General features: G+C 41.5%; 2 protein-coding genes and 1 long non-coding RNA gene across 3 annotated transcripts in view; all 3 read right to left on the bottom strand.

Moving 5' to 3' along the window:
* Positions 1–4,284, bottom strand: part of LOC138044739 (uncharacterized) — a 9,823-nt gene extending 5,539 nt beyond the window's left edge. Inside the window, exons 1-2 of the long non-coding RNA XR_011131499.1 lie at positions 4,179–4,284; positions 1–63 (exon numbers count right to left, since the gene is read on the bottom strand). The exon at positions 1–63 is cut by the window's left edge and continues 52 nt beyond it. This is a non-coding gene — a long non-coding RNA (uncharacterized lncRNA). The remainder of the gene's footprint in view (positions 64–4,178) is intronic.
* A 577-nt stretch (positions 4,285–4,861) lies between these two features.
* LOC138046700 (uncharacterized) lies at positions 4,862–6,223 on the bottom strand. Its single transcript, XM_068893293.1, has 3 exons — positions 6,188–6,223; positions 5,571–5,945; positions 4,862–5,371 (listed from the first exon to the last, which is right to left on the bottom strand). The coding sequence occupies exons 1-3, from the start codon at positions 6,221–6,223 to the stop codon at positions 4,862–4,864; spliced, it is 921 nt and encodes a 306-aa protein (XP_068749394.1).
* Positions 6,224–6,257: 34 nt separating this feature from the next.
* LOC138046699 (uncharacterized) lies at positions 6,258–7,895 on the bottom strand. The gene has a single exon (XM_068893292.1). It carries the CDS (start codon positions 7,893–7,895, stop codon positions 6,258–6,260), a length of 1,638 nt encoding a protein of 545 aa, XP_068749393.1.
* Positions 7,896–15,109: the final 7,214 nt, after the last annotated feature.

Raw genomic sequence — 15,109 nt, 5'->3', positions numbered from 1 at the left:
CATTCTTGACTGTACTTCAATAAGCATTTAAATCCCCAAGCATTTTAATTTATCAGCAGGGAACTGCAAAGGAATGAGAAAACCATGGCGATGTTGAAATTTTGGCTAATTTACCAAACGTTTCTGCTGGGCTGTAAAATAACATCTTTATTGCCTCCTACAGGCAGTAAATATTCAAAATGTGCAAAATCGGACAGAATAATATCTCTAAGCTACAACGAACGCACGCCCTCGCGTGATGAATGATGAATGATGAATTATTATACGTGAAACAAGGAATTTCTGTTCAAAATTTAAGGCCAACAATAATTCAACCGATGACCAATGACCAGGGACACCCAGCGATAATCTTCAGTGAAATATGTGTTCGGAAGAGTCAAACTGTTCTTAGAATTTCGGTTCTTTGATGCTAAACAGCTATAGATTTTTTTTCTAAAACACCACCTAAAAGATTCATAACTAGGGAAAAGTATAGTCTCTTACGTTTTAGGTAGGGATATATAAATTTTGCAATTTATGGCACTTAAAAAGGTCACCTAGCAGCTTCGGATTAGTAAATGCTCTGCGGGGAAGTTCTTAGAAGGTAAAATTCAGTTAGCAGTTTCTGAAATGAGTGAAATATCATTCCGAGATTTTCGGACACTTCAATTTTCGGCTAAGATATCCAACAGATCAAATTCTTCTTGGTGATAAAAACATCTCTTTAGACAGTCTTTCTGCATTAGATTACAATAAGCATAGAAATGTCTCTCAAAGGTTATTGGCTTAATTTTCTCGTTGGGTGCCCTTGAATGACAGTCACTGCTTTCCGCCAAGCTGTGCCACTCTCTCTTAGCGTTAGCCACTGAGGACGAGTTTTTGTATGCTATCTGCGGCGGTTATGTCGCTGTCGAGTGGTCTATAGGAGGATGTGTCGATGACTAGGCATTCATTGATGTATCAGTTTCTGTCTACTGATTTTATGATGATGTCGTTACGTTTAATGACGCGACTCTTTGAATAATTCCATGGCAACTCTCCTTAAACTAACCTCAATCCTTTCCGTCTCAAAAGCACCTGGACTCGCACTACATTTTAGACGCAATAGACCAGTTCACGCTCTTGAGTGCATCATGGATAATCAGGGCCACATGGCGGGAAATTCAAAGGTTTTGCATGGAAATTAAAAAGCAAATAAACTGTACATGACTCTACTTTTTAGACTTTCGCTTTCATAAACCAAAGAAATAAGTTCAAGTTCACAACTGAGATTAACTGGACTTGGTATCTATTCTTTTGAATTCCTAAATATTGCTTTTTTGCCTCCATACATTCTCTGTAATTTTGTGCCTTTGGAATTACGGGATGGCAGAAACTTTGTTTAGTAAAGTAATTCTTACAATAGCCTCTCCAACTTTATTCTGCCGCACCTTTGAGCACATATCTTCTGTTTTGGGAAATAAAAAAGAACAAAATTGCATATCATGAATACTTTTCACCGTTTTGAACTCCACACAAACCTTTGAATTCTCTCCATCTTGCCCTGATTACCCATAATGCACTCAAGAGCGTGAACTCGTCTACAGAAAATGACCTGCTTTTCTATAGAAAACAGCCTGTTCCCGTCTGACCTTGTAGCTCAGTCGGTAGAGCAGCGGTGATCTAATCCGAAGGTCGTGGGTTCAATTCCCACCCTGTTCAGAGTTTTTCTCTGTCCTTGTGTGGGCCCATTTCCATTAGTAGGGCTAAAGCTCAAATGGTTCATATGGGGTACAAAACTAGCACTTCACAATTACACTCTAATCAGTTAAGTCTATAGCCTGATGACATTATCAACATCACGTCCTCGACCGTATGTGAAAATTTGACCAAACGCGAACGAGATGCCCTCAAAACAAACAGGAAACGTAACGACATCATTATTAAATCAGCATACAAGGGACCAGCCACAGTTGTCATAGACAGAAACTGGTACATCAATGCATGCCTACAACTCAACGACATATCCTCCTATAGACCACTCGACAAGGTGATTATGGCGTAATAGTCACCTCAACAGCAACCAATCAGCGCAGAGAATTTTCAATAATCACCTATGTAATTATACTAATATGTATTATTGGGCTACTTCGTCGTCGTCGTCGTCGTGCGTACGCGCCCACCTGCACGAGTAATACCGCTGGCCAAGATTACCATAAGAAATGCAACTCATGGGTTCCTATGCGTATGGAGCTCCGCTATTAGTATTACTCACTCATTTCCGACTTCTTTTGAGAAATTTTTAAAGAACGGCACTTGTTCGCACATCGTGTGATATTTCTAGAAAAACAAGAAGTATTCAGGGGCTTTCCCGAGGACGTTTGTACCATGATTTTTTGTCCAACCAATCAAACGATTACACAACAGTTTTTTACTAATCTTTGCATGTTTTCCTTCAGGAAACATTTAAAAAATCAAATAAGGGCTAACGCTACTGTTAAACCATAGTGCAAAACCCGAGCTTATTTTTAAGCGGATAGTTAGGACAAAGGTTGTTTACAATCTTGTAATAAAGTACCACTTTATGAACAGGCCTTCTCGACATCATTTCTTCCCAGCGCAATGCGATGCTCACCAGTTCCTTTAATAGCCCCGGTAGCAATTTTCGCAGCCTCGAGTTGCACATGTTTGAGGATATCACATTCGTTTTCAGTGCATCCATCCCAAACCAGATCTGCATGCTCCATTACAGGGCGAACGAGAGATTTATAGAGCCTCTCGAGAGCGTTTCTACTAAGTTTGAATTTTAAACCCTTTAACTTAATCCGCTCTCTTGCAAGCTCTCTCATAAACATTAAAAATATGCGGTTTCCAAGATAAATTGCTAGCAAGCGTTACGCCAAAATGACAGAAAGAAAGAAAGTTTGTTTCGAATACAACAGAAACAACAGAATGTGCTTTAACATGTGGCATATGAAATTTTACACTATATAGTTTTAACAATAGTTACTTCATTTGGATTTTTATTATTCTCTGCAATGTTTGTAAATAAAGTTTTTTTTTATATACAAACTTAGTAAATTTTGTCAGATAGTTTGTTTCGAATCCAACAGAAACAACAGAATGTGCTTTGACATGTGGTATGAAATCTTCCATCAGTTTCATGAGCAGCGTAGAACACAGGCTCAGTTGGGGTAACTTTTATAAAGACTAAAAGCTCTGTCGGAGGGGAGATGTAAAATGAGGCTTCTAAGACTTTTCTACAATTGGGCCTGAAGTCTATGCTCTAAGCTGCTGTAGTTCCCTTAGTTTAAGCCTACGGTGTGTTTTCACTGTCACCAAGGGAAAGGTTAGACATACCTGGTATGACTTTTAACTGGAACCAAGAAAACTGTGCTCATTCGAAGCCTCGGGCTTGTCCGTCGAAAATTTAATATTCATTTGAGTTCACACAAAATATTTAAATAGCGAAATAATGATTGACAAGGCTGTCATACAACCAGGAGACTACAATTTAATCTTGCCTCGCCAGAGCGTCTTTTAATCAGTGAAATAAACTACAACCCAGCCAGCTTCTGTAAATGCCAAGATCCTAAGGTTGCGTCATACTCAGAAACTTAACAATTACAGGGGTGGCGATATGCGAGGCGATAGACAATTCGAACTCAGTTTGCAGAATGATTAAAATCACGTTTAATCACAGTTCAAGGTTCTCGAGACAAACTAGTGAAGACGGTGATGACAGGAGGTGAATTACGGTAACAAAACAGTTCCCAGAATAACTGATGAAGTAAACTTGATGGTAGTAAAGTTCGTAGATGCGGCACAAATGAGTAGAACAAGGTAGTATAATGTAGTGTGGGTTCGAACTGAAAACGATAATTAAATAAAATACAGCTAAGATAAAGCGTTAGCTACATAGGCATATAACAGACATAATAATCGGTACTTAACCGGCCGACAAAAAAGGGCGGTTTCAGAAAGACTAATAGACATAACTAACAACTCGTAGCATAAAAAGAATGCTGAGAACATTTCATCCAAAGTACCGGAATAGTAGAAATAACAGAACTAAAACTACTAGCATCGAACGTATCTTGATCACGATAACAATAATTTGGTAAAGATCAGACAATTGGTTTCGTAGCGTGACAACACTTGAACATTGAAAACTAGTCGCTGGCAGTAATAACAATGAAAGTAAAAGATAAGGAACTTACTTTGGTGACGACTCGCACAGACGACAGCAGAGAGTATAACTCAATAATAGTCAAATGGTAGCCTATATCCGATTGATCCTCTGATCGTAGTGGTTGCGGAATAACTAACTAACGATTACGGTTGTTACGAGTCGCTTTTATACGCGCGCATACGTGATTATGCCTAGGGCGTTACTTGAAACGTGTAAACTACATCTTAGAAGTGTTGCTTCATTTCCTACACGAATTTAGCTTTGAGTAAGCATGAAACTGCAAATTCCTAACCGATGCGTAATACATTTGAGCACGTTCTACTGAAACCAAAGCTATTGATTGTTACTAGAAAATGTCTTAAAATCAGGGAGCGTTTCAAAACTAACATTCCGGCCCATTAAAGGCGATAGGAGCCTTTACTAAATAACCATAACAGGTTTGAAACGCTAACTCTATTGATTACTAAACTATAAATGTTCATACTAATCACTACGTGTCCATTATGATAATATTCTTAGTTGCTAACTCTTGCTTAAAATCTCCGCAGTCTCCAGTAGAACAATCTTGTCTATGGGTCGCACTAACTCAGAGGTCCTGGTCTTGACTTTAGCAGAGCGTACTAGCCCATCTTTCCGATTGTGGTAAACTTCGAGCACTCGTCCTAGCGGCCATACACTACGCGGTAGGTTTTCGTCATTAACTGCTAGGTTTTACTGTAACTTGGTCCATCTTTGTCGTTGCTGTTGGGATGGAAGATATTCTCTGGTCCAGCGGCGCCAGAACACGTTGCTGAGGTATTGAACTTGGCGCCATCTGCGACAGCTGTAATTCTCAGCTCGGAGAAGTAGAAGATGGTTAGGTGTTAGCGCGTTGAGATCCTTCACATCGTCAGACACTTTGTTTATTGGTCTGCCATTCACTATCGACTCAACTTCGCACATCAGTGTACTTAGACCTTCGTCGTCTAAGACCTGTTGTTTCAGCAATGCTTTCATAACTTTCCTTACAGTTCTAATGCATCTCTCCCACACTCCGCCGTGGTGTGAAGCAGCCGGTGGATTGAATGTCCATTTAATTTCTTGCTGCAAGAGAAATTCATGGATCTGGTTCTGGTTCCATTCTTGGAGCGCCTTCCGTAGCTCTTTCTCGCCTTTAACGAAGTTTCCTCCGTTTTCCTCCTCTTCTCGCGATGAAGCGTCGAAGGGCGTTGATGAACGATTCTGTATCCATAGAGTGAACAATCTCGATGTGGACAGCTCTTATCGTGAGGCACGTAAACAAAGCGCCGTACCTCTTAGCGGTTGTTCGTCCGCGGCGCACTGGGAAGGGACCAAACAAATCTACGCCTACATACGTAAATGGTGGCTTTGAAGGCGTGACACGATCTTGCGGCAAATTGGCCATTTTCTGTTGCATTACGGGAGCTTGGCGGCGCCGACAGCTGAAACACGTGTTGATAATGTTGCGGACATTAGATCGTGCTCCCAAGATCCAATACCTTTGCCTGATAAGTGATAGAGTGTACTCGATTCCAGAGTGGGCTGAAGCGCGATGGAAGTATTCAATAATCAGCTTAGTAACATGGTGTCTCTTTGGAAGAATAATGGGATGTTTGGCATCATTTTCTATTGGTGCGTGTTCCAATCGTCCTCCTACACGGAGAAGTCCATTTTCCAAGACTGGGTCTAGTTTGTAAATGCTGCTGTTCTTCTTAAGGTTGTTCTGGTTTGCTGTTTCTCGAGTGTCGTTGCCGACGCCACTTAGACTAGCCAACTCATCCTTGAAGGTTTGCTTCTGGACGTATTTAATGATTTAATTTTCAGCTTCATTAATTTCGCTAATGCTTAATGGCGAAATGATACTATCATCGGATTGGAGCTGGATGGTTTTGTTTGGTTTTGGTCATTTAAAGAAGTACCCTGGAATTTGGCTGAACAGTCGAATACGACGCGGACCTTGTCAGGTTTCTGGGGATGAAACACAGCGTGATGTGGCAAATACCATACGTTTGAGTAGTCCAGATTTTCCTTGCTAACCTTTCTTGCGTAGCCCTTGTTAATCAGATCATCCATGAAGTCTCTGTACTTCTTGTGTAAAGCTAAATCTCTATGAAGACGTTTCTTCAGTGGGTGTAGTTAGTCTCTGTCTTGCTTGTGATTTGTTGTTCATTAGAAGTGGTGGATCATTCTTCCAAGGTAAGGCAATTTCATAAAGGCCATTTGAAAGTTTTGCTGAGCCTTCCATGATGTGTAACGCTTTTCGGTCGTTTTGTGACATGCAAGCTTGAGGCTCGTAGCTGGAGTCGTTGAATTCTAAGTTGCAGAAATCTTCAAATTGTTTGCTTAGCTTGGCGCTTGTATCGAGGAAGTTTGCAGTAGGAGCCTTGCTTTCTTTTCTGCCTAGGGGACCATTTAATACCCATCCGAAAATTGTTCGTGTTGCAAAAGGACCGCCGTCTTTGCTTTCTCTAAACTCTTTCGGTTGAAGCACTTGAGGAGCATCACTTCCAATGAGAAGAACGACTTCCGATTCTATACTTTGCATTTTAATTCCCTCCAAGTGTGACCAGCGGTTTACATCTTCTTGCGTTCCGATGGTGTCATTTGAGACCGGGAGGCTGGGCGTAGAATACACCATTGGTAGCTCGATTTGGTTTTGCTCGATGAGATCCGATACTTCCAGATTCACAAGAGAACACTCGATTGACTGGCTAGACGTTTCCATGGTTGTGAGGGAGAGGGACGTTTTCTTCCCTTTGGTGCCGAGTTTTCTGAGAAGATCTTCTGTACAGAACGACGTGTTTGAGCCTGAATCCAGGAATGCATACGTTAGCACTTTCTTACTGCTACCCTTGCCTTTAACCTTCGCTGGAACTATCGATAATCCTATCACAAAACCGCTGGTCACTTGAGATGTGTTCACGTTTAAGTAGCTGTTACTCGCTTGTGCTGCATTTGGAGTTGTTGGTGGTTCGGTTTGACCTTCTTTCTCGTTCTGACTTGGTGGCGTTTCTTTCACGTGTAGATAAGTTGAATGCTTCTTTGTACACCCTTGAATACGACAAAAGCTCCGTTTTGGACAGTCTTGAACAAAATGACCAGGAACTAGACAATTAACGCATAGCTTATTCGCACGAACGAACTGGTAGCGGTCGCCTAAACTTAACTTCTTGAACTCATCACATTGTGACAGCCAGTGGTTTCTTTTACAAGAGGGGCACTTAAATTCCTTTCTTTCTTCTTTATTGTTTGGTCGCTGTGGGAAGGGTTGCTCTAGTCCCTGTGTGGTGAAAGATTTACCGTCTCGTCTGTTTCTCGTGCTTGCCCTGGAGTTAAAGGACGGTCTCTGTTCGCTTTGGACCTTACCAAAAATGGGGTGGTTGGCTGCTCTTGATCTTGCTTCCACAAACTCCGATATGTCTTTCAGGTTGGGATCCCTCTTTTCCTTCTGGGAGATTGTATCCACAAGATCACGCCATTTCAGCCTCAGTGGATAAGGCAACCGCTCTACGATTTTCCTCAGACTGTCAGGGTTTTCAAGACGGTTCAGGTAGCCAATTTCCTTGAGGGTATTTCTACAGCTGGTCAACAGTATAGAGAATTTCTGTAGCGAAGGACCATCTTCAACACGGATTGGTGCACCATTAATTACGCGGTCGACGTACGCAGTGGCAATATTGTATGGTTGCCCATATCGCTCTGCCAATAGCCTCTTAGCTTCATTATAGCCAATGTCATCAGGCATTTTTAGACAGCTTCGCACAAGATCTTGGACAGAACCACTAGTGTATTGCAGAAGATAATAAAGTCTTGTGCTAGCGCTTGAGGTTTTTCGTTCCACAAGGTTTTCGAAGGCATTCGCAGTACCCGATGGGGTTGCCGGAGAACACAGGAACTTCAGGTTGCGGTAGAGTTAATGCCATAATAGCTTCTTGTTGCTGGTGAATTAAGAGCTGAATATCACCCTTTGGTGGAGTAACTGAGGTGGCCTGAGGTACAGAGTTTTGGCCAGGTGTTGGCTCTTCCACGCATTTCTTTCGCCATGCGGAGGCTTCTGGATTAAACCGCCTTGCCGGTTCCTCTGATTTTGCAACAGACGTCAAAGTAGGGTTAAGGGGGGTGGACTGTTCTGGGAGGTTCTCTGATCCAATGGCGTTAGCTATAGGTGCGACCTTATCTCCTTTCAGAACCATTTCGATTCCATTGGGAGCCGGCACTGGATCAGCAGAAAATTCCGCCTGCGGTTCTTCTATTGGAAAATAGCGCGCGGCAATTTCTCTTTCTACCGCTTGCGCATAAACGAGTTCTTCGGCTTCTGCCTTCGCCAGTTCAGTTTCGAATTTTAACTTGGTTTTGCGCTGTCGCAGTTTTAACTCTTCTTCTTCAATTTGGTGCAATCGCTTGAGCGTAGCAGCTTCTGCTTCTAAAATGGCCTTTCTAGCTGCGGCCTTTGCTCTAGCACTAGCGGACGAAGAGCGTGACGTTTGCGACGAGCGTGAAGAGCGTGATGCTCGAGACACGAGAGAACGTGTGCCAACGTTTGACACACTGTCCTCTGGTTTAACTTGCACCTGGAAAGAGTTTATTAGCCTTGTCGTTTCGATCCCCGTGAGCCACACGTCTGCAATTTCTTGCATGTGTTCTACCTGGTCGAATACCGAGTCATAATGCGATGTCGACTCCTCGATAGCCTCTCTTTCCGTCAGTTGGCTATGAAATGTCCTATGCGCAGCTTCAAATTTGTCAAATGCTTCTTTCAGTGAGTTTGCCTTTTGGTCGAGGGTTGAGGGTCGAGGGTAACTAGTCGAGGGTCGAGGGTAAATTGTTGAGGGTCGACGGTAAATGGTCGAGGGTCGAGGGTAAATGGTCGAGGGTCGACTAGTTACCCTCGACCCTCGACCCTCGACCAAAAGGCAAACTCCTTTCAGTTCGTTTGTTTTCCTGTTTACTTCATCGACATTGTTTTCATCAGTCATTAGATCGGTAATTTCGTTAATCTTCCTAGTCACGACTCCTTTCGCGAGGCCACGTGCCCTCTTTGTATCCATTGCGATAAGAAAGATCGATTAATCCCGTGTTAATTGATGATAACAACTTGGCATCCGGTAGTCACTCCTATAAGTAGTGTCGGGTTACGATTGCGTGAGGTCTTATGACGTAGACTGACCTGCGAGAATTCCTTCACAGTTTGAGATAGTTGCTTGCTCGCCGTTCAAATTCGAACTCATGTAAATGCCAAGATCCTAAGGTTGCGTCTTACTCAGAAACTTAACAATTACAGGGGTGGCGATATGCGAGGCGATAGACAATTCGAACTCAGTTTGCAGAATGATTAAAATCACGTTTAATCACAGTTCAAGGTTCTCGAGACAAACTAGTGAAGACGGTGATGACAGGAGGTGAATTACGGTAACAAAACAGTTCCCAGAATAACTGATGAAGTAAACTTGATGGTAGTAAAGTTCGTAGATGCGGCACAAATGAGTAGAACAAGGTAGTATAATGTAGTGTGGGTTCGAACTGAAAACGATAATTAAATAGAATACAGCTAAGATAAAGCGTTAGCTACATAGGCATATAACAGACATAATAATCGGTACTTAACCGGCCGACAAAAAAGGGCGGTTTCAGAAAGACTAATAGACATAACTAACAACTCGTAGCATAAAAAGAATGCTGAGAACATTTCATCCAAAGTACCGGAATAGTAGAAATAACAGAACTAAAACTACTAGCATCGAACGTATCTTGATCACGATAACAATAATTTGGTAAAGATCAGACAATTGGTTTCGTAGCGTGACAACACTTGAACATTGAAAACTAGTCGCTGGCAGTAATAACAATGAAAGTAAAAGACTAGACCCTCCGTGAGGGTACACTGGGTTGCCTGTGGTACGTGCAGCGTTCCACGCAATTTTTTTCAAGTTGGGGGGGGGGGGGGGGGGACCCAGAAGTCATACCAGAAGTCATACCAGCAGAGGCCCTTTGGCTCACAGGTCTTCACACGTTCGTACGACGAAACAGATCCTTTTGTGAGGTTAAAAACCTGGCGACCGGCCTATTAATTAATCATTTGTCAGAAAGAAGAAATTCCTGTCCTCTTTAAAAAAAATTGACACGCATTGCTTACGTGTGGTAGTGAAGTAACACAGCGATTTATTCCATAATGTCAACTGAACTGTGTGTTGCCTTCCATGAGATTTAGTAGCTCTAACAGTGCACGATATTGTTTTGGTATTGTCGATCATTGTAGTGAAATGGCAGAAGTCTTGGGTAAATAGCCTGAGAAGACATGTGGTTACTAGCAAAGTACTGAGCCCAGAAAGATTGAAGAAAATAAATGGGAAGGGAAAAACATTGTCTTCTGGGATGACATGTTGACCGTTGTCTTTGCGTAATATGTAGGTCTAACAGTACACGATATTGTTTTGGTATTGTCTATCATTGTAGCGCCATGGTAGAAGTCTTAGATAAATAGCCCCTTGAGAAGACATGTGGTTACTAGCAAAGTACTGAACCCAGAGAGACTGAAGAAAATAAAAGGGAATCGAGAAACATTGGCTTCTGGGCTGACATGTTGATCATGCAACTTCTTTCCACCACAAGTGTAAGCGTGCACTGAAAGCATCTGACAGCATCTGAAAGCTTTGTAAACAACAGTTGAAAGCTGAAGTTACCCTTATTCGGCGGGGTGAGTAGCTAGATGGGCGACCTAAGAAATATACCACTCAGTAACAGAAGCATAGGACCGAAAATTCTATTTTAATGCTATCAAATGCGAACCAAGCAAGATACAGATTTTGTTAGCTTGCTTTATCCAAAACAAATATTGATGTAAAAGTAAATAAATATGGATACACAGTTTTTAAGAAGAGCAGAAGGAAGTTTCAGGACGGTCGATCGAGCATAAAATATTTTGCCATCGGTAATAAAATCAACGACATGAAAACAACATTAATTTTGAACCACGAATATAAAAAGTTACCATCAGCGAAAAACAGTTTGGGAGATTTTAGTTGTTTTGTTGTAATTGTACAAGTTTGGCTGCACCGAGTAAATCGCACATCGAATTCAGCGAGCGCAGTGATCAAGTTACCGCGTTATTTTACCGCGGCATGTTTACTCGCGAAACATGGAGTTTGCCTTTTGGTCGAGGGTCGAGGGTCGAGGGTAACTAGTCGAGGGTCGAGGGTAAATAGTCGAGGGTAGAGGGTAAATAGTCGAGGGTCTAGGGTAAAAGTTCGAGGGTCGAAAAATAATTCAAAATTATTTTCAAATTTCTTAACTTCGTCAATTCAAAAGTTCACAGGCTCGTGTTTACTCGAGTTTCCGGTGCCTGTTTTTGTTGCATTTGGGTCATATTTTTGTTTGTCAAGAACTTTTACATTCCCACGGACTCTCCGGCGTGCTGTCAATCAAAGCAACACGCCACCCCCTCCCCGCTTACTCGCGCCATTTTTTTGCGCGGTCTTTGCTCCGAAACAGCACGGAAACGCTTGCTACGCAGGCTAGGGGGTCATTTTGTTGAAACTCACGCACGCTTCCAACAGACCTGTTTATTTTCGTGACTCAAGCGTTACCACAAAAACTCTCCCCGTATCACATTTCACCACATGTATGCAAATTTGCTAAGCTCGAAAACTACACACCACGATAAATTCACAACAGCTAGAAACCTCACAGACATATTTTCCAGCGAAACATTTATTGAAACAAGCAACATATTTGCTATAAGAGGCAAGAAACCCTTCCTATTTCAGTTGCGTGCGTGCAAGCGAACACACAATCACAAAGCAGATGCAATTAAATAAATTTCTGACAGTTCACATTCAACCCTTTTCGAAAGAACCTTGACCGTAAATAATAAAGCACAAAAGAGACAAAAAGCTTTCATTCAAGTAATTTTCCACTGTCACATTTCCAAATATTTTACACCTTTGCAGAGTTGAGTACAAAATACCGGTAAATGTAAATTGTCAGACAACTAAGATGCGACTTGAGTAAACACTGTGATGCATTCTTGTAGGCGTTCGATTCCTTCAATGTTAATTTGTTAAATCATAGTTAGTAACTATGATTTAATCCATAAAAAAAACTGCTATTTCATTTCCGTGTTTTATGTAATACCAAGTTAGTAAAATATTAGAAACAAAGCTCACTTGATATCCAAAGGCGAAAAATGAAATTGTTGTCGAAGACCATTAATCGTCTCTTAAAATCCAGATATTTATTTTTCAGCGCTGTCTTGCTCATACAATTGACGATCCATTCTTGAGCTCCATGAGGGTATATTTTGTTTAAAGATCCACTAAAACGCCATTCACGTCAATGACTTATTAGTGAAATTTCCAATTGTTATACCGGAAGACTGTGCAGAGTTGAGAACAGGTAAATACAAATCTGACAAATAGCGAGACAACTGAGATAACAGATCCACTATATGGATTCCTTCTCGATCATGACTAAAACACCACACGAGTACATACGGGTAACATACGAGTAACATACGAGTAACATACGGAACATACGGATACATACGAATACATACGACTGACATACGACTGACATACGAGTAACATACGAGTAACATACGGATACATACGATCAACATACGGATACATACGAATACATACGAGTAATACGAATGTTTTTCTCATTAAGGAAGCTCTAATTATAAGCTTGCAAGCATTTTTCACGTCAGCAAACACGTACCCGGCTCAGTTTGAGGAAGGGGGGGTGGTGTTGATAGACCCTCCAAGGCTTTCGTTAAATTTAGTCACAGTAAAATAAATTCACATGGAGTGCAAAACCCTTAATGCGGCAAAATACTATATACAAAAAGCCTCAGCATGTGTCGCAACATGGTTTCTTTGCAAGTTCTTGTCGATGTTTCTAGATTTTCACTTTGCGTGATCAACTTGACCCGCAAGAAAAACATGTGTTGCGGGTTGAAGAAATGCAGGGCGCTGAGTGGTTGATTTGCTAGTACAATAGCACATTAGTTGCGCGACAAGTTGTGAGCTTGATGAGAGTAGATCTGCGCTCTACTTTTCGTAATAACTTTTTTCAACCCGCAACAAATGCTTTTGTTGCGCGACAAGTTGATCATGCAAGGTGAAAAACGGGAGAAATCGACCCAAACTTGCAACGAAATAATGTTTCGCGCCTAGTTGAGGGTTTTTGTATCTAGTATTTCGCGGCCTTTAGCGTGCGCAAATAGTTGTCAGTCTATTTTGGTTGTTGCTCTCGTAGTTGATTATGACTGTCAGGCCAGTTTACATTTAAGACACGTAAGGAAGTCAGAGCAGGTCTGTCATAATTTTTTACCCCATTTAAGCTTTCTGACTTGATTTTGCACTGATTTTTTGCACTGATTTATCATAGGCAACTTAAGCTGAAATAGTGAAATCAAGATGGCGGATCTGATGACGTCACACGACATAAGCGACATCCAAAATATATTGTCATCTTGTAGCGCAAGCTAAGGGTTTTGCACTCCATGTGAATTTATTTTACTGTGACTAAATTTAACGAAAGCCTTGGGGGGTTGATCAACACCCCCTCCCTCCCCCCTCAAACTGAGCCGGGTACGTGTTTGCTGACGTGAAAAATGCCTGCAAGGCCTATAATTAGAGCTTCCTTTATGAGAAAAACATTCGTATCACTCGTATGTATTCGTATGTATCCGTATGTTAGTTGTATGTATCCGTATGTTTCTCGTATTTTACTCGTATGTTAGTCGTATGTTAGTCGTATGTATTCGTATGTATCCGTATGTTCCGTATGTTACTCGTATGTTACTCGTATGTTACCCGTATGTACTCGTGTGGTGTTTTAGTCATGATCTTCCTTCTCTGTCTTTGTTGAACCCACACTGAGTTACCAGAGAACTGTTCATTTGGTTTGAGTGTTGTACAAAACACCACGCTTGGCAAAATGTTAGGAAGACAGCTCACTTTGATTACGGCTCGACGGGCGACAGATTGTTGTCGAAGTCCATTACTCGTCGCGTCTAACATTCGACCGCCTGTCTTGTCCAGTATCCAATTCGCTTGCCATTATTGAGCTTCATTAGGGCACATTTTGTTCAAAGATCCACTAAAACGTCATTCGCGTTACATGACTTTCGACGCCATTGCCGGTTAAGTTAATCGTTCTACTGTGTCCACCAGAGAAATCTACGCATTTCCCACTACCCTCTCGATCCTAAGAAAATACGCGTAGAAGGCTCTATGCACAAAGACACCACTTAGCAGGGGAGTGAAAGGCAGGACTTTTACCGACACGGAAAAAAAGAAAAAAAAAAAAGAAAACGAAAAATAAAAAAAACCACGAAATTAAAGAGAGATCCCGACTGGGTTGGCAATCCAGTAATAAGGAACTTACTTTGGTGACGACTCGCACACACGACAGCAGAGAGTATAACTCAATAATAGTCAAATGGTAGCCTATAGCCGATTGATCCTCTGATCGTAGCGGTTGCGGAATAACTAAATAACGATTACGGTTGTTACGAGTTGCTTTTTATACGCGCGCATACGTGATTATGCCTAGGGCGTTACTTGAAACGTGTAAACTACATCTTAGAAGTGTTGCTTCATTTCCTACACGAATTTAGCTTTGAGTAAGCATGAAACTGCAAATTCCTAACCGATGCGTAATACATTTGAGCACGTTCTACTGAAACCAAAGCTATTGATTGTTACTAGAAAATGTCTTAAAATCAGGGAGCGTTTCGAAACTAACAGCTTCATGAGTTGTTATATTCCACGCCTTTTGACCCATTTTTGATAGCTTTTGCGAAATATTTTACCACGGCACTTTGATTGTATCTGCAACTGACTGCCTTGTTAATAGCTTAATTTGGCAGTAAGCAATAACTGCCAACATAACAATTCAGGACGAACCCATGGTGAAAAGTCATTCTTTTTTTGTCTCTTTTCAATTATTGGTGGC

The sequence above is a fragment of the Montipora capricornis genome, chromosome 4 (genome assembly GCF_036669925.1).
Source record: "Montipora capricornis isolate CH-2021 chromosome 4, ASM3666992v2, whole genome shotgun sequence".
NCBI classification, from domain to species: Eukaryota; Metazoa; Cnidaria; class Anthozoa; order Scleractinia; family Acroporidae; genus Montipora; species Montipora capricornis.
The sequence above is the reverse complement of the archived record's forward strand: the minus strand, read 5'-3'. Positions and strand labels throughout refer to the sequence as shown.